Below are 21315 nucleotides of genomic sequence, written 5' to 3' on the forward strand. Positions count from 1 at the left end.
GCAAGTGAAGAGTATTCCATCACACTCCTGACTTGTGCCTTGTAGATGGTGGAAAGGCTTTGGGGAGTCAGGAGGTGAGTCACTCGCTGCAGAATACCCAGCCTCTGACCTGCTCTCATAGCTACAGTATTTATATGGCTGGTCCAGTTAAGTTTCTGGTCAATGGTGACCCCCAGGATGTTGATGGTGGGGGATTCGGCGATGGTAATGCCGTTGAATGTCAGGGGGAGGTGGTTAGACTCTCTCTTGTTGGAGATGTTCATTGCCTGGCACTTGTCTGGCGTGAATTTTACTTGCCACTTATGAGCCCAAGCCTGGATGTTGTCCAGGTCTTTCTGCACGCGGGCTCGTACTGCTTCATTATTTGAGGGGTTGCGAATAGAACTGAACACTGTGCAATCATCAGCGAACATCCCCATTTCTGACCTTATGATGGAGGGAAGGTCATTGATGAAGCAGCTGAAGATGGTTGGGCCTAGGACACTGCCTTGCAGCAATGCCCTGGGGCTGAGATGATTGGCCTCCAACAACCACTCCCATCTTCCTTTGTGCTAGGAATGACTCCAACCACTGGAGAGTTTTCCCCCCCGATTCCCATTGGCTTCAATTTTACTAGGGCTCCTTGGTGCCACACTTGGTCAAATGCTGCCTTGATGTCAAGGGCACTCACTCTCACCTCAACTCTGGAATTCAACTCTTTTGTCCATGTTTGGACCAAGGCTGTAATGAGGTCTGGAGCCGAGTGGTTCTGGCGGAACCCAAACTGAGCATCGGTGAGCAGGTTATTGGTGAGTAAGTGCCGCTTGATAGCACTGTCGATGACACCTTCCATCACTTTGCTGATGATTGAGAGTAGACTGATGGGGCGGTAATTGGCCAGATTGGATTTGTCCTGCTTTTTGTGGACAGGACATACCTGGGCAATTTTCCACATTGTCTGGTAAATGCCAGTGTTGTAGCTGTACTGGAACAGCTTGGCTAGTGCTTTTAATACATATGTGTAACACTTCTCAGTTACACTTCATCATGGTCAAATTTATTTCAACCTAGGCAAATTTATTCTACAAGACCATTATAGTCATATTTGGCCCCAAGTGATTCACTCCCAGCCCTGGTCCTGCCAGACATGACTTCACTTTCTCAACAGCTGCAGCAGACCATAGAGTTAAAACAACTAAAGCAATTGAAAAGCTCCAAGATAGGTGTAAAAAAGGCAAGTTTATTTTCTTTAACAGTGAGTCTTACAATTAGGATAACTTACATTTTCTACCTGCTGCACTGAGCTATCTTTCTTACAGATGCTAAAAATCTTAAAAGCTATGTTTCAGCCTTTAAGAATATTTAAAGCTTATTACACACTGATAGTGCAATTTATGTATCACATTGGCATTTCTCTTTCAACTCACCAACTGCTGCAGTTCCAGAAGAAGGCTCACCGCCACCTTCTCAAGGGCAACTAGGGATGGGCAATAAATGCTGGTCTTGCTAGTGACGCCCATATCCCAAGAATATATAAAATAAAACTTTTAAGTACTGTACAGGATTACAGAATTGAGATAATAAACAATATAGTATTGAGTGCTAGCAACTTCCATGGTTCTGTGTTGTCACTAACATTTACGCCAATTTTACACCACATAACAGGATAGGCTGGTAAGATTTTGACCCATATTAGCTCCATTAACATGGCTGATATGATAGTTCTGTCTTTCTCTGTTCTCTGTCTTCCCCCTCTTGTCTTGATGGCACTGACTCATGCTGGAGTATGGTTCCGCACGCTGTGAGCTCCATCTACCATGACCAAGTGCGAGCCCAGACAGTCAGCATTGACAAGGTGGTTGTCTAGGGTGACAACACGGCCAAGCCTGAACCTGCTTGATTATGCTGTTTATTATCTCAGCGCTGTAACGCTGTACTTAAAGGTGACTGTAAATCTTGAACTGAACCCAACGTCCACTCTCCAACAGATTTCACTGGATAACAACTAGGCAGAAAACAATTATAGTGAGTGGCCAAGAAGAACTCACAGCACATCCTGGGTTGAACCTGGGCTTTACCAATCTGTTTAACTCAGTTTACCAGCAGCTACACATTTACCAGCCAAGCCCTTTATGATTGCTCTCAAGTTCTGTCTTTCATTGCTTACTTGCATGAACATTGATAAGCCTTCAAATCTGCTTCCGAATACTGACTGCCCGACCTGTCAGAAGTAGAGGATGTATAGAAGGAAATCCAGCACTCTGAATTGTGAAAGACTATTTTCTCTGGTTGAGGAGTCAGTGATGAAGGGTCATTAACTTAAAATTGTCACTAAGAGTTTGAGGAGAGAGGTTAGGAGATATTTCTTTACACGGAGGGTTGATGGAGTATGGTTGAGGCACAGGCCGTTGTATCTTTTAAAGGAAAATTGGATAAATGTTTGAAGTAGAGAGCAGAGCAGTGGGATTAGTTTTGAATTGATTTAGCAAAGAGCTGGCATAAGCACGATGGGCCGAATGGCCTCCTTGAGTGCTATCAACTTCTATGGTTCTGTGTTGTCACTAACATTTACGCTAATTTTACACCACATAACAGGATAGGCTGGTAAGATTTTGACCCGTATCAGCCCCATTAACATGGCTGATATGATAACCAGGCTACAAAGTGTTCAAAGAGTTGTCTCACGGAAGATTTGGCACATTCTCCTGTTGTACTGTGTGTAACGGAATTCCAAATGGATAACCAAACAACTCTCTTCTGCAATCCAATGTCATTCGCAGACTGCAGACCTTCCAACTCCCCTTCATTTTGAGGATGATTTGTTCATTTTTGAATAATCATCCAAATTAATTATTATACATGCACTTACTACTTAGTTTACTTGTATATTTTGCTTCTAACTGAATGTATGAAAAGTTTGTGACAGCCCAAAACTTCTGGCAACATAAAGCACCCCTCAAATCCCCAGCCAATGTTGCTTTCAGCGTCTGGCTGAGCCGTTGCCCTTGTAGTAGTATTCCTCAGGTTGGAAGATCTGCATGTGCATAGCAATGTTTAGCCGAGACAAGCCCATCCATTAGGAAAGGGGTCTGTGAATAGGAACCATTCACAGTCTGCACTCAGGAGAGCTGGGAGAGTAAAGCCAGAGCATGAGGTAATCATCTTTGTGATGCTGAGTTTTGTTGGATGGGACTAGCCAGGAAGAACAATTCAGCCTCGACAGCTGACAGAGAGCAGCCGTGCCAGCATTCCGCAAGAAGGACTAAGATTTCAGATCTGTTTTGAATCTCGGAAACTAAACTCTTGACACCTCCCAGGAGTGGCTATGTTGAAGTTACCCCTTTGTTTTAGGGAATGCTGCCTCCGGCACAAAGGAATGCTTCCCGCTGGAATATTTTCCCTCTTGTTATTTTAAAATAATGCTGAAATCAGCAAGTTGGAAATCTGAAAACGGCACACAAAAATATTACTCAAAAACGTATTGTGCGTAGAACACAGAGTGTCTTGCATATTCTCCAAGAGACCTAACTACCTGTTGCTCATTGGTTACAATAAGTTTGGTTAATCAAGTGGCACAGCACAGTGAGTACCAATCACTGCAGCATAGTGTGGTGGGAAGCCAATTTATGCCTATGATACTTTCCCCATAGTCTGCAGGCAACGTGAAAAGCCAGGTGTTTCTCCACAGGGAGGCTGAGTGATGCTAGGCCACTCTCGCACACTTCCTTGCAACTTGTTACATTGTGAGGTGGCTGGTCCTGTGGAATGGAGTGTGACTGGAAGAGGGAAGACAATCATCTTCTATCCTTTATCCCCCAATCTTTTCTCCTATGCTGAGTGGGTCATGTTGGGTTGTAGTTTGTCACACATCAGCAGCCCTCTGGTACTTCTATAAGAGGCTTTTCTTTATGTGTGAGCCTGATAGTGAGTGCCAGAAGGTTATTTGTCTGTGAGAAAGTGCAGGAATGGGGGAGAAGATTGCAGTTGAGCCTAGTCATGCAATATCTACAGGCATGCACTTTCCAGGAGGAATGCATATACAGTGATCAGGATCAGGAACTATGGCAGCACAGTGAATGTCAACTTGACTCAGTGGTAGCACTCTTGCTTCTTAGTCAGAAGGTGTGGGATTTCAACGCATAATCTAGGCTGACACTTCAGTGAAGTACCGATGGAGTGCTGCATTGTTGGCGGTCCTGTCTTTCAGGTGAGATGTTAAACTGAGGCTCTGTCTGCCGATTCAATGGACGCTAAATATCCCATGGCACTTTTCAAAGAAGAGCAGGAGGTTGTCCTGGCCAACACTTTTCCCTCAACCAGCACCACTGATCACTTTTCTCATTGCTGTTTGTAGGACCTTGACGTATGCAAATTGGCTGCTGTGTTTGCCTATAAAATATCAGTGACTGCCCCTCAAAAGTAATTCATTGACTGTGAAATGCTTTTGAACATCCTAAGGATGTGAAAGGCACTATATGAATACAGTTCTTTCTTTGCTTCACCATTCCTTCAGTTCTGAAGTGCCTCACTGCCAGCCTGACTAAGATCAGTTAACTCAGCCCAGGCAAGGGATTAAGAGAGGGTGTTTCCAGGTTTACATGGTTCACTAGCACATCAGTGTATTCACCCTCAAGGCCATTGAGGGACTTCCATTCCATTTTATCGCAGAAAAATATTTTGTGTAACTTTGGCAGGGGTATGTGATGCGTTGAACAATCCCTGACTCAACTGCGATTCAGTGAAACAATGCCAGCGTATATTCTGTAACTGACTGCAGTGAGAAGATGATGGGGAAACACACCCTCTTACCGAGGGATCTCCTGGTCTCCACTCACCACCTCCTCATTGACGAACCAGTCAGTAGCTTGGTGAATTGAAGGTATGAAGCAAAGTCCTGAAAGCTAATCTCCATGTAGAGACTAACTATGGATTGGTTTGTGGATTCAAAAATCTGTTTTTAAAAAACTCCAACAAAACTCATGCATTTTTGCAAATAGAAAGCAGCAAAGTGCAAAAAATCATTTGTTTTGTTTTCTGGAAATAACAAAGAGGCAAGTTTGAGAAATCTCAGTTTAATGCTGGCATTCAACAGACTTTAGTTTCTGAAGTCCCAAGTGCTTCAGAATCCAACATCTTCATTAAATATCATTCCTAAAGTTTACGCTGCAACCATCCAGAGTTTGTATCCAAAAAACTATACCAGTTTTCAACACAGAAGGAGGCCATTCTGCCCATTGTGTCTGTGTTGGCTCTTTGCTAGAGTAGTCCAAAACTAATCTCACTGCTCCACACTCTCCCATAGCCCTGTACCCTCCTCTGCTTCAAATATTAAACCAATTTTCCCTTAAAAGATGTAATGGCCTCTGCTTCAAATGCTCCCTTTGACAAAGCATTCTGTGCTCCAACAACCCTCTGCCTAAAGAAATTTCTTCTAACCTCTGTCCTCACTCTCTTAATGACAATTTTAAATTGATGACTCCTCACTGATACCCCAGGTCTTTCTCAATTTATTCTTACATCAAAACCTTTCATAATTTAAAAATTTCTATTAAATCACCTCTTACCCTTATCTGTGGAAATAGTCTCAATATCTCAGGTGTTCCTCATAACTATGGTTCCCCCATTCCTGGGATCCAATTGAATGGAAAACATCAGAGTAACAAGACTGGCTTCTGGACTGATTAGGAAAGTGACTCATTTTGTGCCCAAAGCAATTTGGAGTTTGTGAAGGAACCACTGACTGGACTTTTCTTGTGACAGGGCACGAGGAGGAGGAGCCGTAAGTATTTCTTCAGAGAGCTGGGGAAAGAATGTGTGCATCTATTCCGTGATGAGGATCATGAAAGTGTCAGTTCTAGAAACATGTTCCCTGGAGCCCAAATCAATTGTCCCTTAAATTAAAAGACAGATGGAGCTATAGGTGTCCGCCATGGCTCAGCGGGTAGCATGCTCGCCTCTGAGTCAAAAGGTTGTGAGTTCAAGTCCCACTCTAGGGACTTGAGCACGTAGTCTAGGCTGATACTCTAGTGCAGTACTGAGGGATTGCTGCCCTTCAGAGGTGCCGTCTTTCAAATGAGATGTTAAGCTGAGGCCCTGCCTGCCCTTTCAGGTGCACATAAAAGATCCCATGGCACTATTTTGAAGAAGAGCAGGGGCGGTGGGGGGTGTCCTGGCCAACATCACTAAAACAGATTATCTAGTCATTATCACATTGCTGTTTGTGGGAGCTTTCTGTGTGCAAATTGGCTACCATGTTTCCTACATTACAACAGTGACTACAATTCTAAAGTACTTCATTGGCTGTAAAGTGCTTTGAGGTCATGAAAGGTACTATATAAATTCAAGTTTTTTAACCATAAAGCTGCCTGGTTCATTCAGCCCTTCTTTTGCCTTATCTGACTCAGAGATGTTTAGATTTGATGATTTTTAAAAAGTAAAACTGTACACAACATTATCTACTGGTCAGTCTAATATGTAGTTCTAACTTGCAGAACTTTGAGGTTGAGGCATAAGCAGTTTGATGAAAAGGGACATGGTGTTTAATCGAGCAATCCAACCTTTCTGAAGGCTAGCAAAAAGACCTTGCAATCTGTGAGGGTCCCAGCAGATGGATGGGGCTGCTCATTCTTGGCAGAGCGGATAGGATTGGAATGTTGGCAGCACAGGTGATAGGCAACAGGTCCACATAAAACTGACATTTTAAACAAAGAAAGCTGTAAAGCTGCCTCCCCCGCCCCCCCCCCCCCCCCCCCCCCCATGCTCTCCAACTCTTTTCCAGAACACCACCAACTAAAATAAGATGGAGAGGGTTCAGATCAAACCCCAGGAGATTTAAAGGGGACGTGTTAATGATGTTTTTCAACCTGCAAGGTGAAGTGGAATTCTAGATTTGGATAAATAATTGGAAGAATTTACTCTTCACATAACTTTTAATTAAACTCTTGGCTGAACTCGCAGCTACAAGACTAGGTGCAGACATAATCCACTTTTTCAGCTAAGCCGGGAGGTGAATACAACAGATTCTTATGCAATGAGGCAAATTCTTATGGAGGAAATGTTCTTTCTGTTCTGGAAAATGGATTCCAATCGTGCCCAGACAGAGGGGCTAGAGGTCTCTTCTCTGGTGGGGTACTGAACGGTGCAGCTTTTTACATATTATTCATTTGCTCTGTGACACTTGCACTCAGAACCCAGAGCTAACACAGCAGTGTGACATTAAGCTCAAACTCTATATAAGGAAAAGTAAATCTGTGAAAAGCAACCTTTGATGTTTAAAAATAACTGGTATATATCTCTGCTGCATCGTGTCTCTGAGAAATTCTACACTTTATCAATATGAAATCTGCTGTGATGTTGAAAGGGCACTGGCTCCAGACTTGTCCTTCAAAGTTTCCAGCAATATTAATGCACTTAACTCAAAAGCCAGGCAAAATCCCAACAATTTATTTATCTATTTCCCATTTATCTGAGTGAATGAATATGATTTCTCTAATTCTATTTTAGATACAAGTCTCTGTAGAAGGTTTCAGATGATACTTTCGATGGTTCAGTGGATAGATGCACTGCTTGGTGTGTTACTGAGCTGTACACATCAGGATGGCCCCATAGTTCGGTCCCTTGTCTGTGCTGCTACAGTTTCTCTGGTATCTCCTGGTTAGAGAGGTGAAAATCAGCCATTAATCCCACTTCTGATCGTTATCCAGTCTGCTGGAAATTGAGTGACGATAGGATTGGACTTGGCTTTGATGCCTCTCGTCGCTGAACAGTCCACCAACACTCACTATCTAGACTCTTATGAAGAATGGCTGCATGAATGAGGTACTGTGGGGGTTGGGGGGGGTGATGGGGTGGTACGGGAGCTGGCAAAAGCTGTGGAACTATATCCCAACATGTCACCATATTCTGGGGGTGGAGTGGGGGTGGTGGAATGAGATTAAAAGAATACAAGAACAGACATTTGTATTTTAAAAATTTGGACAGATGATTTTTTTTTCCTCTTTTGGGGCTGATTTGTCTGTTTTTCCAAGGGTGGTCTCTTTCTTGCTGTAGTCACGCCTCAACTGCTGTCTAATGACCTGCCACCCAAGGCCCTGTGTCTGCCTCCATTGCCCCCATTTTTGAGCCTAGCCCACTCCCTGAATCCTGAAGGCTGCTACACTGGCTTTTTGTTTCCTTTGAACAGAAGTGCCATTTCATGCCCTTGCTGTACAGATGAAGGGCTTCCACTAAGTTTATGGTGAGTCAGCAAAGCAGGGGCTGTCCTCCCAAGGTGTCTGTGATCTGACCATTTTTGTCCCACACAAGGGCAACTGTCCTGCTACTGAGTTTGTACAAATGCAAATTGTATTGAAACTGAAGGAACTAGAAGTTGCTGCAATGCCAATAGAATTTTTTTCAAAGAGGTTTAAGGAGGAAATCTCACCCTCAGGGACTCTTATTTAAAGAGAGAGTGGACATTAGAAGCTCCTTTTAAATACCAAGATGCAAAAGCCTTAAGCCTTATGGCACAATGCTGCCACAACTCCAGCGGGAGTGCAGCAAAAAGTCTGAGAAATATGCTGGGTCCCTGCTTTAAGTTCCAGGTTCTAGATGGCCTTTTGGGGGCAGAGCCTCTGCCTGCCATAAACAAGACCATTGACATAAGGTGTTGCAGGGCTGGGGAGGTGGTGAGGACTCCCTCTAACAGGAGTATCTACGACCTTAAGAGCACCTGGCATATCTTTGATGGTGGTAACACCCAGTGAAAGCAGGCGTACGTGCCAACTCCAGTGGAGATGTGGGGCCCACCTGGGGGGTTCAGGCCTAGGTCATGGCCAAATTTTTTACATATCACTATCAGCACCATTTGTAAAGGAGGCAAAGACAAAAATTTGTCTTGCTTGTGGGGGATGTGCCCCTAGTGGTGTGGGCACCCACCTTTGAGATGCAAATGAAGAAAACCCCCCATTCTCCCCACCCTACTCCAGACCTTGGAATATCTGCTGGGGTCAGCAGCAGAGGTTCCTGATGGGTGCCCCATACTGGGATGCAACCATCACCAATTTTAGGCCCAAATATTTTAGCATAATTTACACTTAATTTTAAAATCTTTTCCCTCCATTGGTTGCTTATTGTGTAGAATGTTTTTGTTTCAAGCATGAGTGCTGATAGTATTGAAGTATCTGAGTGAAGGAATTACTAAATCTGGCAGTTCAGCTCCCTTGTACCAACTTGCTTGGTTCAATTTAAAACTAAGAATGCGCCTGGGTTAATCAATCTGTCTGGATGGTCACTCTGCTCCGCTTGAACTGTTTGGTTTTGTGATGTCCCTGAGACAACTCTCTCAATAATGTCCTCAGCACTTGCTGTTTAAACAAAAAATTAAAAGAAAACAAATTCTACATACAAAAATAAAAATGGCATTCAAAGTGTATTTTTTATTGATAAATGTCAAACAACTTGATGGTGAGACCCTAATAGTTCTGGGTTCAGCACCAAGAGATTTCATTCTTACACCCCAGTCACTGTGCAGAACATTGAAGGGTTACTCTCTCCTACTCCCAATCACAGAACTGAACATTGGGAGTAAGACAGAGTAACCTTTCAATGTTCTGTTCTGTAATTGGGAGTAAGACAGAGTAACCTTTCAATCACAGAACTGAACATTTAAGAGTTACTCTGTTCTACTCCCAATCACAGAAATGAACATTGAAGAGTTACTCTGTTCTAGTCCCAATCACAGAACATAACATTGAAAGGTTACTCTGTCTTACTCCCAATCACAGAACTGAACATTAGGAGTAGAACAGAGTAACTTTTCAATCACAGAACAGAACATTGAAGAGTTACTCTGTTCTACTCCCAATCACAGAACAGAACATTGAAAGGTTACTCTGTTCTACTCCCAATCACAGAACTGAACATTGAAGGGTTACTCTCTCTCACTCCCAATCACAGAACTGAACATTGAAGGGTTACTCTCCAAGAGACAGTTGAGCCACGAATGTTTGACAGTTGAGCATCAGGAAGTCAAAACAGGAACCCTCAACTTGGTCTCCCTCAACTTGATGGGCATCAGATTTGTGCAAAAACAGAAATCTTAAACAGAGGCGTTATTTAAGTTTAACTGTATCATTTATCACTGCTTCAGGCACAGATATTAGTGTTTAGTGTGTGGGGGAGGGCAGAAGCATTTCATTTTGGTCCAAGGGATGAAACCCATCCAAGTTCGCTTAATTCGGAGATCTAGTTTATTTTTCTACAGCCACTTTCAAAGCTGGAAATGAGCTCCTTCAAGAAATCACTAGAGGTTCCCCCTCAAACAGCTGCTTTCATTTCCTTTCACGTTTCAATAATCAGAGGGTCTAATCTTTCGAGCCAAGCTCAAGAAAGGAAAATGGTGTGACACCGTGATGTTGAGAGATACTGGATAATTTTCACAGTTCCCTGTAATGCTCCAAAACCAATAATGGGCCAGCAGCAAACTGTCAGATATTTTCCATACTTGAAGTTCTCTGTGAATTCCTTTGAAAGGGTTTACGGTTCACCTGTTACCCTAGTTATTGGATATTAATAGTACAAGGACTGCATGTACAGCCTGGCAGATGAGAAATCTATTTGTCTACTCGATGTCATCCTTGTTGACTAATCTATGATGTCGTCTTCTCCGATATTTTTTTTTGAAAGAAAATGACTATGTGCCAGATCTAGCTGCTCAGTAGTTCACTGGGTAAGTGCATAAATGGTACCATGTGTTGTGGTATTGAGCCACACAGAAAGGTCCTGAGTTGAATTCTAGCCAGGGCAGCAGAGAGTTGTTGGTGTAGTTGGCCTCAGAGTCCCCATGCTCGGGAAGGGAGTTGATGTCAGGTTAGGATTGTGTCAGGCTTGACTAAAGTATTTCCTATGGTTGAATAGGCAGCTGATACTCACTATCCAAGCTATCATGTAAGGAATGGCCACTTGGATGAGGTACTAGAGGACCACCGCCTGTGGAACCAGGAGAGGAAGGGTAAGGGAGAGGGGAAAATTGGAGGAGGAAAAGTTGCCTTAATCAAAATAATTGCCATTATTCTGAAAAACAGAGTCCCTGGGGATCTAGCTGCCTCTGATGTATGGGTTAAAATTCAGCTCAGATAAAAGGATGAAAATCTTAAGGTATAAATTCCAGCCCATTTTGGGCATGGAATCAGCATTATCTATTTCTGGGGGGCAGGGGGAAGGTAGGGATTTGGGGTGGAACCTGTTTCTGCCAGTTTCTAGCTACTGTGAGAAATTCCGAGGGTGAGTGGGTGCCTTTTTCCACCCATCCCCACCGCCACCTCCATCCTGTCTTCACATTTGGAGATGGGACTGGCAGGTATGTCTCTCGTGGGTGGGCAGATCTCTCCTGTCAGGGTACTGAGTGGTACATTGGGATGACCTCTCTCTTACTGGCTCCCTTTTATAGGGACATGATGATGCAGTGAGAAGGTCTCCTCTCTGTGTTAGGCCTTGAATGATACATTGGGAAGATCTCCTCTTTCTGGGAACTGAGTGGTACAGTAAGCAGGTCTCTTTTTTTTTTCTCTCTCATGTGGGACTAGTTTGTGTAGAATGCTCTGTGCTGTGACTGGACCTGGTATTGAATCTAATGCAACAAGAAGGAATGGTCAGTTCCTGTCCTAAAGTTGGTAAGTCCTAAGTCCAATGAAATTGTCCACTAATATTCTGAGAGAACACAAGGGCAGAAAGTGAGAAATGATGGGTAGATGATCTTCTAAGATGTAGTTGAGGCATAGGGCACAATTTTAAAACGGAGACAGGGGAGGTCAAATTGAGGTCGGGAAACCCATTAGTACGGGTTTCCTGGACGTCCTTACGATTTTGACGTGAGGACGTCTTTTTTTTTTGTCAGTTTCCTGTCCGCCTGACCGGCTGATTGACAGGCTGGTCTCAGTCGGACAGGAGACCAGCCAGGAGAGGACGTCTTCAGGTAAGTCTGCAGGTAAGTCTTTGTTTGTATGGATGGTGGGGGGACATGGACGGGCATGGGGCATGGGTGGGCACAGGTTGGCACAGGTGGCCATAGGTTGGCACGGGGATCATGAGTCATGGGGGATGGGATCGGGGGGCAGTCATGGGGGGAGGGTGTCTGGATCGGGGGTCTGTGATCGTTGGGGGTCGGAGGATCAGAGTGGGGGGTATCGGGATCGTGGGTGGGAGGATCGGAGTTGGGGGGGAGGATCGGGGTCAGGGGTTGGAGGGGGAGGATGAGGTTGCGGAGTCCGCAATAGCAGGTCGGGGAGAGGGAGGATCGGGGTCGGGGGTCGGTGGTCTGCGATCGGGGGTTGGGGGTCCGCGATCGGGGGGGGGCCGCGATCATTGGGGGTCAGTGCTTGTTGGGCCTGGGGGAAGCACTCCTGCTCCTCTGGGCGCACAAGCTGTGCCTTTCTAGGCAGCTACTTGTTAGTCTCAGGCCTTCTCGCCTCCTTTCACGAGAGAAATCCCGGGAATCCCGGCCCCCCAAGGTTGTAATTGGGAATTCGAGAAAAATGGAGGCCTGAAGCCTCCTTGAAAGGTTTTAAGGCCCGACCCACCTCCTGGGAGCAGGTTAGTCGCCCGCCCCGGTGAAAACCAAAAATGGGCGGGTTGGGGGCGGGTCTGAAATGGTGGCAATTTTCAATGCCCCCCTGCCCCCAACCCACCCGTTTTTTACTTTGAAAATTGAGCCCGTGATGTCTGGAAAGTATAGGGGAATCTCTGATCTGTATCGTATCTATCTCTTTTGCAAGCATGAGTTAAAATAGCCCTGGTTTGAATATTGTTTGAGTCCCCGGAATTGCACCTCTGTAAATACATAGATTAATGCTGTGCCATGTATAGTGTTTGATTATTTTGGGGTGCTGTCACCCACATTTCTATCAATTGTGGAGTATTGAGGAATATTTTGAGATTTTCAATTATGAGCTCTGCTGGGTCAGATAGTCCCTTGTTCCTTGGAAGTCAGTATTTAGTAGGTGGCATTATTACAGTTGTCAGACTTCATGTTTATTTTTCTCATTGCAGTAACATGACTTTCACCAATGTGACCGCAAACACTCTCCCCTCTGACCTTGTCTATGAGCAGCTGAGAGAATCTATATTTAGTATGAGGATGAGAGTCTCCTGCAGCAAAAAAGGGAGAATGATTCTTGGTTTCATAATATAGTTGACTTTTATCACAGCACGCGGAACTGAATCTGCGTGATTCCTTCTTCCAGAACTGAGCAATGTAGGGAGCTGAGTTTATGTACAACCTCCCCCCAACCCAAACCGCTGGCAGTCGGCTCTTACTGCCTCTGAATTTTTGCACTCTCCTGCCCCCTCCTGCTATGCTGACATGGCCAACCCTGTACCTGACCTTGAGCTACTGCTAACAGAAAATAAACCCTCACGGATGCCAGAATGTAACCTTTCAATGGAAGACAAGGTCATTTTCCAAGTTTGCACTATAAGCACGGAGCCTTGCTGCCAGCCGCACCTGCCAGGGAATCGTGGGTGGAGTGCCATGATATTTAGACCATTCATTTTAATAAAGTGCTAAAAAATCTCAAGAATGGACGGAAAATTGTGTGTGATTCACATAACCCTTTCATGGTTTCAGTCATTAATGTGGAAACTAGTTACGTAGGTAGAGAAACCTTCTTGGCCAGAGGTGGAAACGTGGCATCTAAGAAGCTGCATGCGACTCTTATGTGCTGAAATGAAGCTCTTTCAATGCTTTGTTCAGCCGACTTGCTCACACACTGAATACCGATGTAAGAGGTACAGAATAACACAGGATGACTGGCATAGATGAGAGAGCATGTGAGAGCATAATCCAGATTTTAAGTAAACAGCTGGAAACAAACTTATCAAAAGTCAAAATGTCTTGGATGTACTTGTAGATATATTGAGAATATCAGTGAGCAGACTAGTATACTATATGCAACATGTGTAACTCCTTTCCAATGTTCAATTTCTTTTGTTTTGGTATTTTAGCTTTGAAAGGTGGTCTTCCCCTGCTCTAGGCCATGATTTGTAGTATACAATAACATGTGACTGATGTTCTCTTACTCTATCTTTTACAGGGAACGACAGACAAAGTCCAACCATGATGACCGCATCCAATACTTCAACTGGTGTCAACATTTCTTCTTCCAAAGAACAGGACTCTCAAAATGGGTCAGAACAGAAAAGGATTGTGCCAGTCAATGCTCAGAAACCAGATCACACTCCAGGCTCAGAACCCACCATTGGCAATCGTTCAGATGAAAATAGCTCCTATTCCCGACTGTGCTCCACACGGGATGAGGACTGTGTCTCCAATAAAACTTCCACTCAGTGGAATGATATGAAACGGACTTTGGGCTTTGCTTGGAAAATGCATGTTTATGGGGCAGGAGTACTGTTTGTTATCCTCATGTTGATATCTCTTATTAATTTGATTGGCGCTCCTATTTTGTACATTCCAGACCTTGGCTATCTCATGATGGCTAATGCCCTGCTATTTACATTGGCTCTCTTAAGGGCTGTGTACTTGTTCCTTGACCCCTATGGCAGCAACTCCAAACTTCCCCTGGTTGGTGGTTTGGTGTTTTATAACATCACATTTCCCCTTCTCATCGCCACCTTTGGCATTCTTACACTGCTGTTGCTGAAGATGGGGAGGCTTCAAATGCTTTCTTCAAAAATCCAGAACCCAGCTTTCTTGGCAATAATTGGAGTTATCTATTTTGTCGTGCTGATAAGTGGAGATTTTCTTCATTTTCTGGTGAACCCTGCTGTGAACATAGTCCTCCATGTCTTTTCAGTTTCATTTGGGTCATTTCTAATCTGTGCATTTTTCCTCACCTATCGTAAACTCAAGAGTCGCTCTGAAGCCACTATTGGGCAAATCCAGAAACCTACAATCCGTAATGAAGAATCCCTTGATCTCCAGAATGAGGAGAGGGCACTAAAGGGGCTTTTGATCTCCACAAGAGTGATGGCGATCAGCGGTGTCTTTGGGTTACTTTGCTGTGCGCTACAAGTCTATGCCGTTTTATGGATGTATGGAATATTGGGAGAGAAGGGACGGTTCTATTGGTCTTGGTGGTTCCTCCAGTTTTGGTATAGAAGTTTTGAAATTGCAATGTCCTTTGCCATGAGTTTTGTGGCCTCATATGCGTTCTGTCAGCAACAAGGTCGACCTGATCACACCTGTTGGAGCAAGATTGTTCAATATTTCCACCGCTACAGGAAGAGTGAGGTGCCAGAATACCCTAACAACTGCTATGATTGGTCTTCTGGAACCCAGGACAGGATAACCAACAATGACATCTGCAAGAACCTTATACGAAACCAGCCAGAGTGCATGCCTCTTAAAACATTAAATGAAATTAATGAACCAAAACCTAAAAAGGGTTACTACAACAATGATGGTTCAATGATATCTCTGGATCATAGGCCCAAAATACCAGTGCTGGGACCCAAATCTCACAATTTAATGATGGGCCGTTCGTTTACAAGCATCTGTATTGAGAAGGAGTCGGTGCTGTCTCTCAATGACTTTGACTTGCGTCCACCCTCACCTATCAATCTTAGCAAAAGTATTGACGAAGCTCTTTTCAGAGAGCACATTGTGAGAGACAGCTTGTTTAACAATTCTAGTCTTCGATGTCCCAGCTACTTAGTCATGGAAGACTCTCGCTCCTCTTTGAGAGTACACACAGCACTTGAACAGGGTAATCTTACATTGGCATCATCAGATTTCAAGCGTCGGAACAGTGACCCAGACTATTTGTACAGCATGGCCAAATGCAGTTCACTGAACAATGTCCAAACAGATACATCCAAACTATCCATCCAGGATCTTGAGTGCACTCAAGCACCTAGCAGATTTCACAGGTCAGCTTCAGGCAGTTCCTTGGATAGTATTTCTAAGACATCCTTTGGAATCCATTGGTACCCATGGACTCGTGACCGTTCCTCTGTTGAGAGTGTCCCCTCTGTTGATCCAGCTAGTGAGAGTCTTCTCCCACAAAACAAGAGTTTAGACAATTCGGAAGTAAAATTGAAGGTAGAAAACCCTGATGTTGAGGCACAAAAGAGTTTTATAGAAATAAGAGTGATTGATGATGTCAGTCTTTCTAGTGATACCATTGAACTCTAATCCTTGGATCCAAATCCGATTTCTATAATAGTATTGAGGAAAAATACGGTATCTTGCATTATTGGGAATAAAATGCTCATGATTGCTTTATTAATTGAAATCTGCTCTTAAAGGAAAGCTACAAGTCATGCAGAGAGAAGAGCAGCAATAATTAACCCTCGTCGTATGAAATTTGGCCAATATTTCAATGTGTGATTGTGAGACTGAATGTTTACATCCTGATACCAAATCTTTTCTTGTGATTTATCTGTGTATCATCTTTCAAAACTCACTTGCTCTCACTGAATTTAATTTTCACACCAAACAAAAGCTACTTTTGTTGGTTAACAATTGTGGTTGACTTTAAAATAATATCTTCCATCTATGGTGAAAATAGATTGGCCAAAAATCTGTTATAAGGAAATTGTTCTTGAAAATTAATAGATTTATTCCTGTTGCAAAAGTAATACTGTTTTCTGAGTTTAAAAAAATCCAAATCACACGTTCTTATTGGGAAGGAGCATTTTTTTTTAACTTTGAAATAACATGTGGTGTAACCTTGAGATTGTTAGCACTTTATTTGTCTGTCTCAGAGAGATCAACATGCCAGATTTCTTGAGGATTCCACAGAACGGGTGCTGGAAAACATCAAGTGTCCATAGCATTCATCATCAGTCACCTAAACTTTTGAACTCACCATCAACCCTTTCCATGAAGAAAATCAGGAGCAAGAAGTCAGCTGTGCGATAAAATGATGCCAGTTTTACAGAAACTGCAGTAAGAGTCCTCTGCACTTTCAACTTTTTTTTGTTCTGGGAGATTGCAGAATTGGACGGAAACGGCTCAGAGCTTCACTGCTCTCAATCAAACCTATTCTTTGAAGGGCTCACCAGCTGTTACGGGTTTTCGCAATGCCGTGTTTACTCAGCTCTCTTGTTTGTAACAGTGGTCAGTGTGCTTCAAGAATATCTGAAAGGAAAACCTTGGATCTGTTTTCACAGATGAATTTGAGACGGAAGAGCTTGGAAATGCTAGTTGTTGTGTTTTACTCAATATCTAGAGAATTCTTTTGATTTCCCCATCCATCATCATTTGTCAACATTGATGTGGGAGTACTTCATACTGAGAATAATCTCCCCCCCCTTCCATTCTCGTCTTAGAAAAAATGTTAATGGCAAAACATTTTTCAATCCATGCCTCTTCAATGAGATGGCAAGTTCTCCCCTGCCTATTCACACACACCTTTTACTAGATGTCTTTTGAACTAAGAACCTTTTGGCCAAGGTATAATATGTATTGAAGAGACTTAGAAAGAGCACGAGAGGAGAAAACAGGATGAAAACTTACCAGAAGATAAAAACTTCATGCATCTAATCAACAGAAGCAAATCAATATGAATAATTATACCTCACCTGTTTATTTGTCAAATTGCCTCCAAAGTGAGTTGATCCATATTGGATCATGTGGTTTGGGGTGAGATGGAGTGTGTAGTAATGGATTCTATTCACACTCTGTGAACCTTTCTACTCAGTGATTCATTTGGATTCACTATTAAGCAAAAAGTGGTAGACAAGAAAGTGAGGAGAAAACCAGCACGGCATATGACTGGATTGTGGGATAGGATCTCTCAGAAAGACTGCATTGTACCTCTTTGGCTTTGTTCAGAATCAACAAGGTGTCCTGCTACAGAATGTTCCAGCTACTAACGTCCCTGAATTTGTGACACTGGTGGTCTTAATTAGCTTTAAGCACAGAAAACATCACTTTCTAGACTTGCTGTATACCATTCCCCTACAAAAAACAAACTGTCCAGTTTGAAGGTTGAGTTCCACCCAATCATCTTAAAACTTCGCTGCATCATTTGAGGATCAATATGTACAAATATCACAATTCAGACTTGCATCTTGAAAAATACAGGTAGAATATAGTTGCATTGCCGTACAATCTATGAGCACATTGGACAGTGGCAATCACTTCAAATTCAGGTTTGTGCAGTTTAATATTATTCACAGAGGCAGAGGTAATCAGAGGATGACTGCAAGAGCTGGTAACTGTAGGAGCTGATAAACACATGCACTAACTCAGCAGATTCATGCAAAGAAGAAAGACTTATCTCCACTTGAAATTGAACTTGGACATAAGAATTATGGAGAGAAAATCAACAGCATTTCAAGATTTTTGAGCAAACTTGACTTGACTTCAAATACATTTTTATAGTTTTAAACCAGTGATGTTTGTGAGAATCACAATTGCTAGGATAATCCCTAGTCGCAGTATTTCCAAATAGCAATATTCACAACTTGCAGCTAGAGCCTTAAAAAAAACAATTGCTGCTTAGCATTTGCTTGCCTCTGAAGTACTATACAGTATTATATTGGATGAAATCAGATGGCCCACCTTTTGCATCCATCAGTGACGATACAATGGGTGTCTTATTAGAATTAGAACTTCTTTTCAACAGGTTCCCTGGGACAGACCCATGAAAATGTAGTTTGCACAGAGCATAAACTTGTTTGTACTCAATTTAACTAAGGTTCCACACCACCATTGTATGAGTTGTTTACTACAGTGTGACCCTATTCTGCATAGCCATATATGCCACCTATTGTGTTGCCAACATCAACAACTGGAATGGGAAATGCATTGTGGTATCAGCAGCAGAAAGTTCAGGAAGCTTGTTGCGTTTGTGCAATGCTGTCTGTAGTGGAAGAGGGATAATGGGGCAGAAATTGCTTGGAAAAGAACGGTGAGCTCAACAGCGCTCACCATTGTTAGTGGCGAAATCGAGGAGCAAGTTCCAGCATTCACTCGTGCAGTGAAATGCAGAAATCCAGAACTTGCTCCTACTGGTTCACCGGCGCTATGACAGCTTCGAATTAAAGGTATATCGCCGGCTGGAATCAGTGAAATCATTGAAAAGGTGTCAACTTGCTCATCTGCCCAGCTAGAAAGTAACTAATATCGCCACAAAACAGGTAGGCTTAAAAATACCAAGTTTTTGGTATTTTTGGTATAAAACTAAGTTTTAGTAGCGTGGTAAGTCTTAATGACTGCCAAACAACTAAAAATTAACTTTTAAAAATATGAAGTCTCATTACTCCTTATTTTAATAGGTTTTGGTCATTAATAAAAATTTAAATTAAATATTAAAAAAATGTTTTTTTACTTTTCCCTTCTGTCTCTTTCATTTAATTCAATTAATTCTTACCCTCTCTTTTTTAGCTGTCTATAACTGTTTTTACAAATGATTTTATTGTTGTACCTTTCACTTCCTGGATTTTCCGTTCCAAGCCTGCAGAAACTGTTCGCGGTTTGTCAAAAATGCTGCAATCTGATTAGTCGAGGGGAGAGTGTAATCCTCTCGCTTCTCCCATGGGTCCTAGTTTCACCAGAGCTAACGCTGGGCTCTTCTCCGCTTCCTATTACAGGAATTGCACCCAGTAAAGACTACGGTAAGTAAGTGGGTTAGTATAAATATATGGAGCGGCAAACACTGTTGGTTCGCTGCTCTGAGCAATTTCTGGGTCAATGTGTGTATATTATTCAGGGAAAGGTGGTGATGTGTATACATAGAGGAGGTTTCATGAATATGTGTAGCTGTATGGGGAATATACAGAGAATGTATGTGATTTAATAGGGAGATGGATGTGTGTGTACAGGAGGATGCCAGTGGTGGTGGGGAGAGAGTGTTTGTGTTTGTGTGTGTGATTGTATGGGGTGCTGTTTATGTAGGAGGGATGTATACTTGAGTGTAGGGGATAGAGAGGATGTGTATGTATGTGTGTTTTATGTTTGGGGGATGGTTATGTGTGCAGGAGGATGGAGTGTATGCAAGAGGAGGGAAGAGGTAATAGCTTTCAGTATCTTCTTGCAGCTACAGGGCATCTTTGTTCAGGCAGGCTCAGTGACTCTTGGAACCTCAACAGTATGTTGTGATGTTCAAATGTTTTGTAAATTTGAGATTTAAAATGCACCTAATAAGCCAAGCCCCTTTGAATTAGACTAGTGAGTACTAATGTTTGTGAACATTTCCTCTCAGTATGTTCTCATGGGCATCTTTACAATTGGCATGTTGGGGTCATTAAGGCTGAATACTCTCTTTCAATAAGGTACTTCAGTGCCTTGATGATTAATCTGGGCAAGCATTTGTTAAAATCACTGATGTCAATTTAAGATATTCATTAAGATAATGGATTAGAAAAATATTTTAAGGACAGGAATCAATAATGTGGTCGTCTGATAGCATAGCTCTTTTATCAAGAAAAAATTAATTAAGGGGCCTGCCCTTTTCCTGTTCCATATCCTCTCATTGAAAGGTAGGTATATATTATATTTTAATTCTTCCCATTGCAGTCTTTTGGCCAAAGTGACCAAGTTGACCTTAATATTTTTAATCTCCTATATTCCAGTATAACCAAAGTTCGTGGCTTTTAGTTGCATAAAATATTACAGATGAATTAATGATACAGTATCTCTATATATTTTTTTTTTCTTTGAACGTTGTGCTCAGCAAATTTGACTGATAGACACTACCAATGACTCCCAGTTTGATACTATGATGAGTATCAGAAATAGCTGCCAATCTGTTGCTCATTGACACACTGCAATTGGTCCACACCCCGGGACTGAGAGACACACTACGCATGGCTGACAGTCTACACAATTGAGACGATTGTAGTGTCATTAAAGCGAGTTCCAGATTTGTGTTCTGTACAATGCTGGCAACTTGGGCTCCTGAAGTTTTATTAAAGAGGGATTATTGGCCTGGAAAAGGCTAAAGTGCTTAATTAAACTAGCACAAATGATGTATGTTATGATGCATTGCTGATGGTATTTCTGTACGATACACTTTGCACAGCTAAAGCACAGCAGTAATTGTTTAAAATCCCCTGTAATTATTCTATAAGTTGCTTTTGATGTTATTTTATAGCAAATTTACAAGACAGCAAAAATATACTTTTTTAAGTTTTGTTCATATAATAAACCAAATGTTTGTTTTTGCTTGTTCTGCAGTCTCCTTCTCCTTACTGTGCTCTTTTTATATAGTGCAACTGCAGATAATAATCCATGGGAATAGGGTGCACCTACCTTGTACTGAAAGATGAGGTGGATGCAAGCCCATCTTTAGCTCCCTAGCTTTTCAGACAACATATAAATGGAATCTCAATCTACCATGAACCTTGACAATGATATGTGCCTTCAGTCAGTATTTACATTAACTTCTT

The 21315-nt window shown here is 42.6% G+C and overlaps 1 protein-coding gene across 3 annotated transcripts in view; it reads left to right on the forward strand.

The window, feature by feature from the left end:
* Nucleotides 1–21097, forward strand: part of LOC137334081 (proline-rich transmembrane protein 3) — a 64962-nt gene extending 43865 nt beyond the window's left edge. For all 3 annotated transcript variants that reach the window (XM_067998546.1, XM_067998545.1, XM_067998547.1), the window contains one exon: nt 14049–21097. In XM_067998546.1, the coding sequence (XP_067854647.1) occupies nt 14049–16111 (2063 nt within the window). In that variant the 3' untranslated portion in view covers nt 16112–21097. The remainder of the gene's footprint in view (nt 1–14048) is intronic.
* Nucleotides 21098–21315: the final 218 nt, after the last annotated feature.

Source organism: Heptranchias perlo, chromosome 17 (assembly GCF_035084215.1).
Source record: "Heptranchias perlo isolate sHepPer1 chromosome 17, sHepPer1.hap1, whole genome shotgun sequence".
Taxonomy (NCBI): domain Eukaryota; kingdom Metazoa; phylum Chordata; class Chondrichthyes; order Hexanchiformes; family Hexanchidae; genus Heptranchias; species Heptranchias perlo.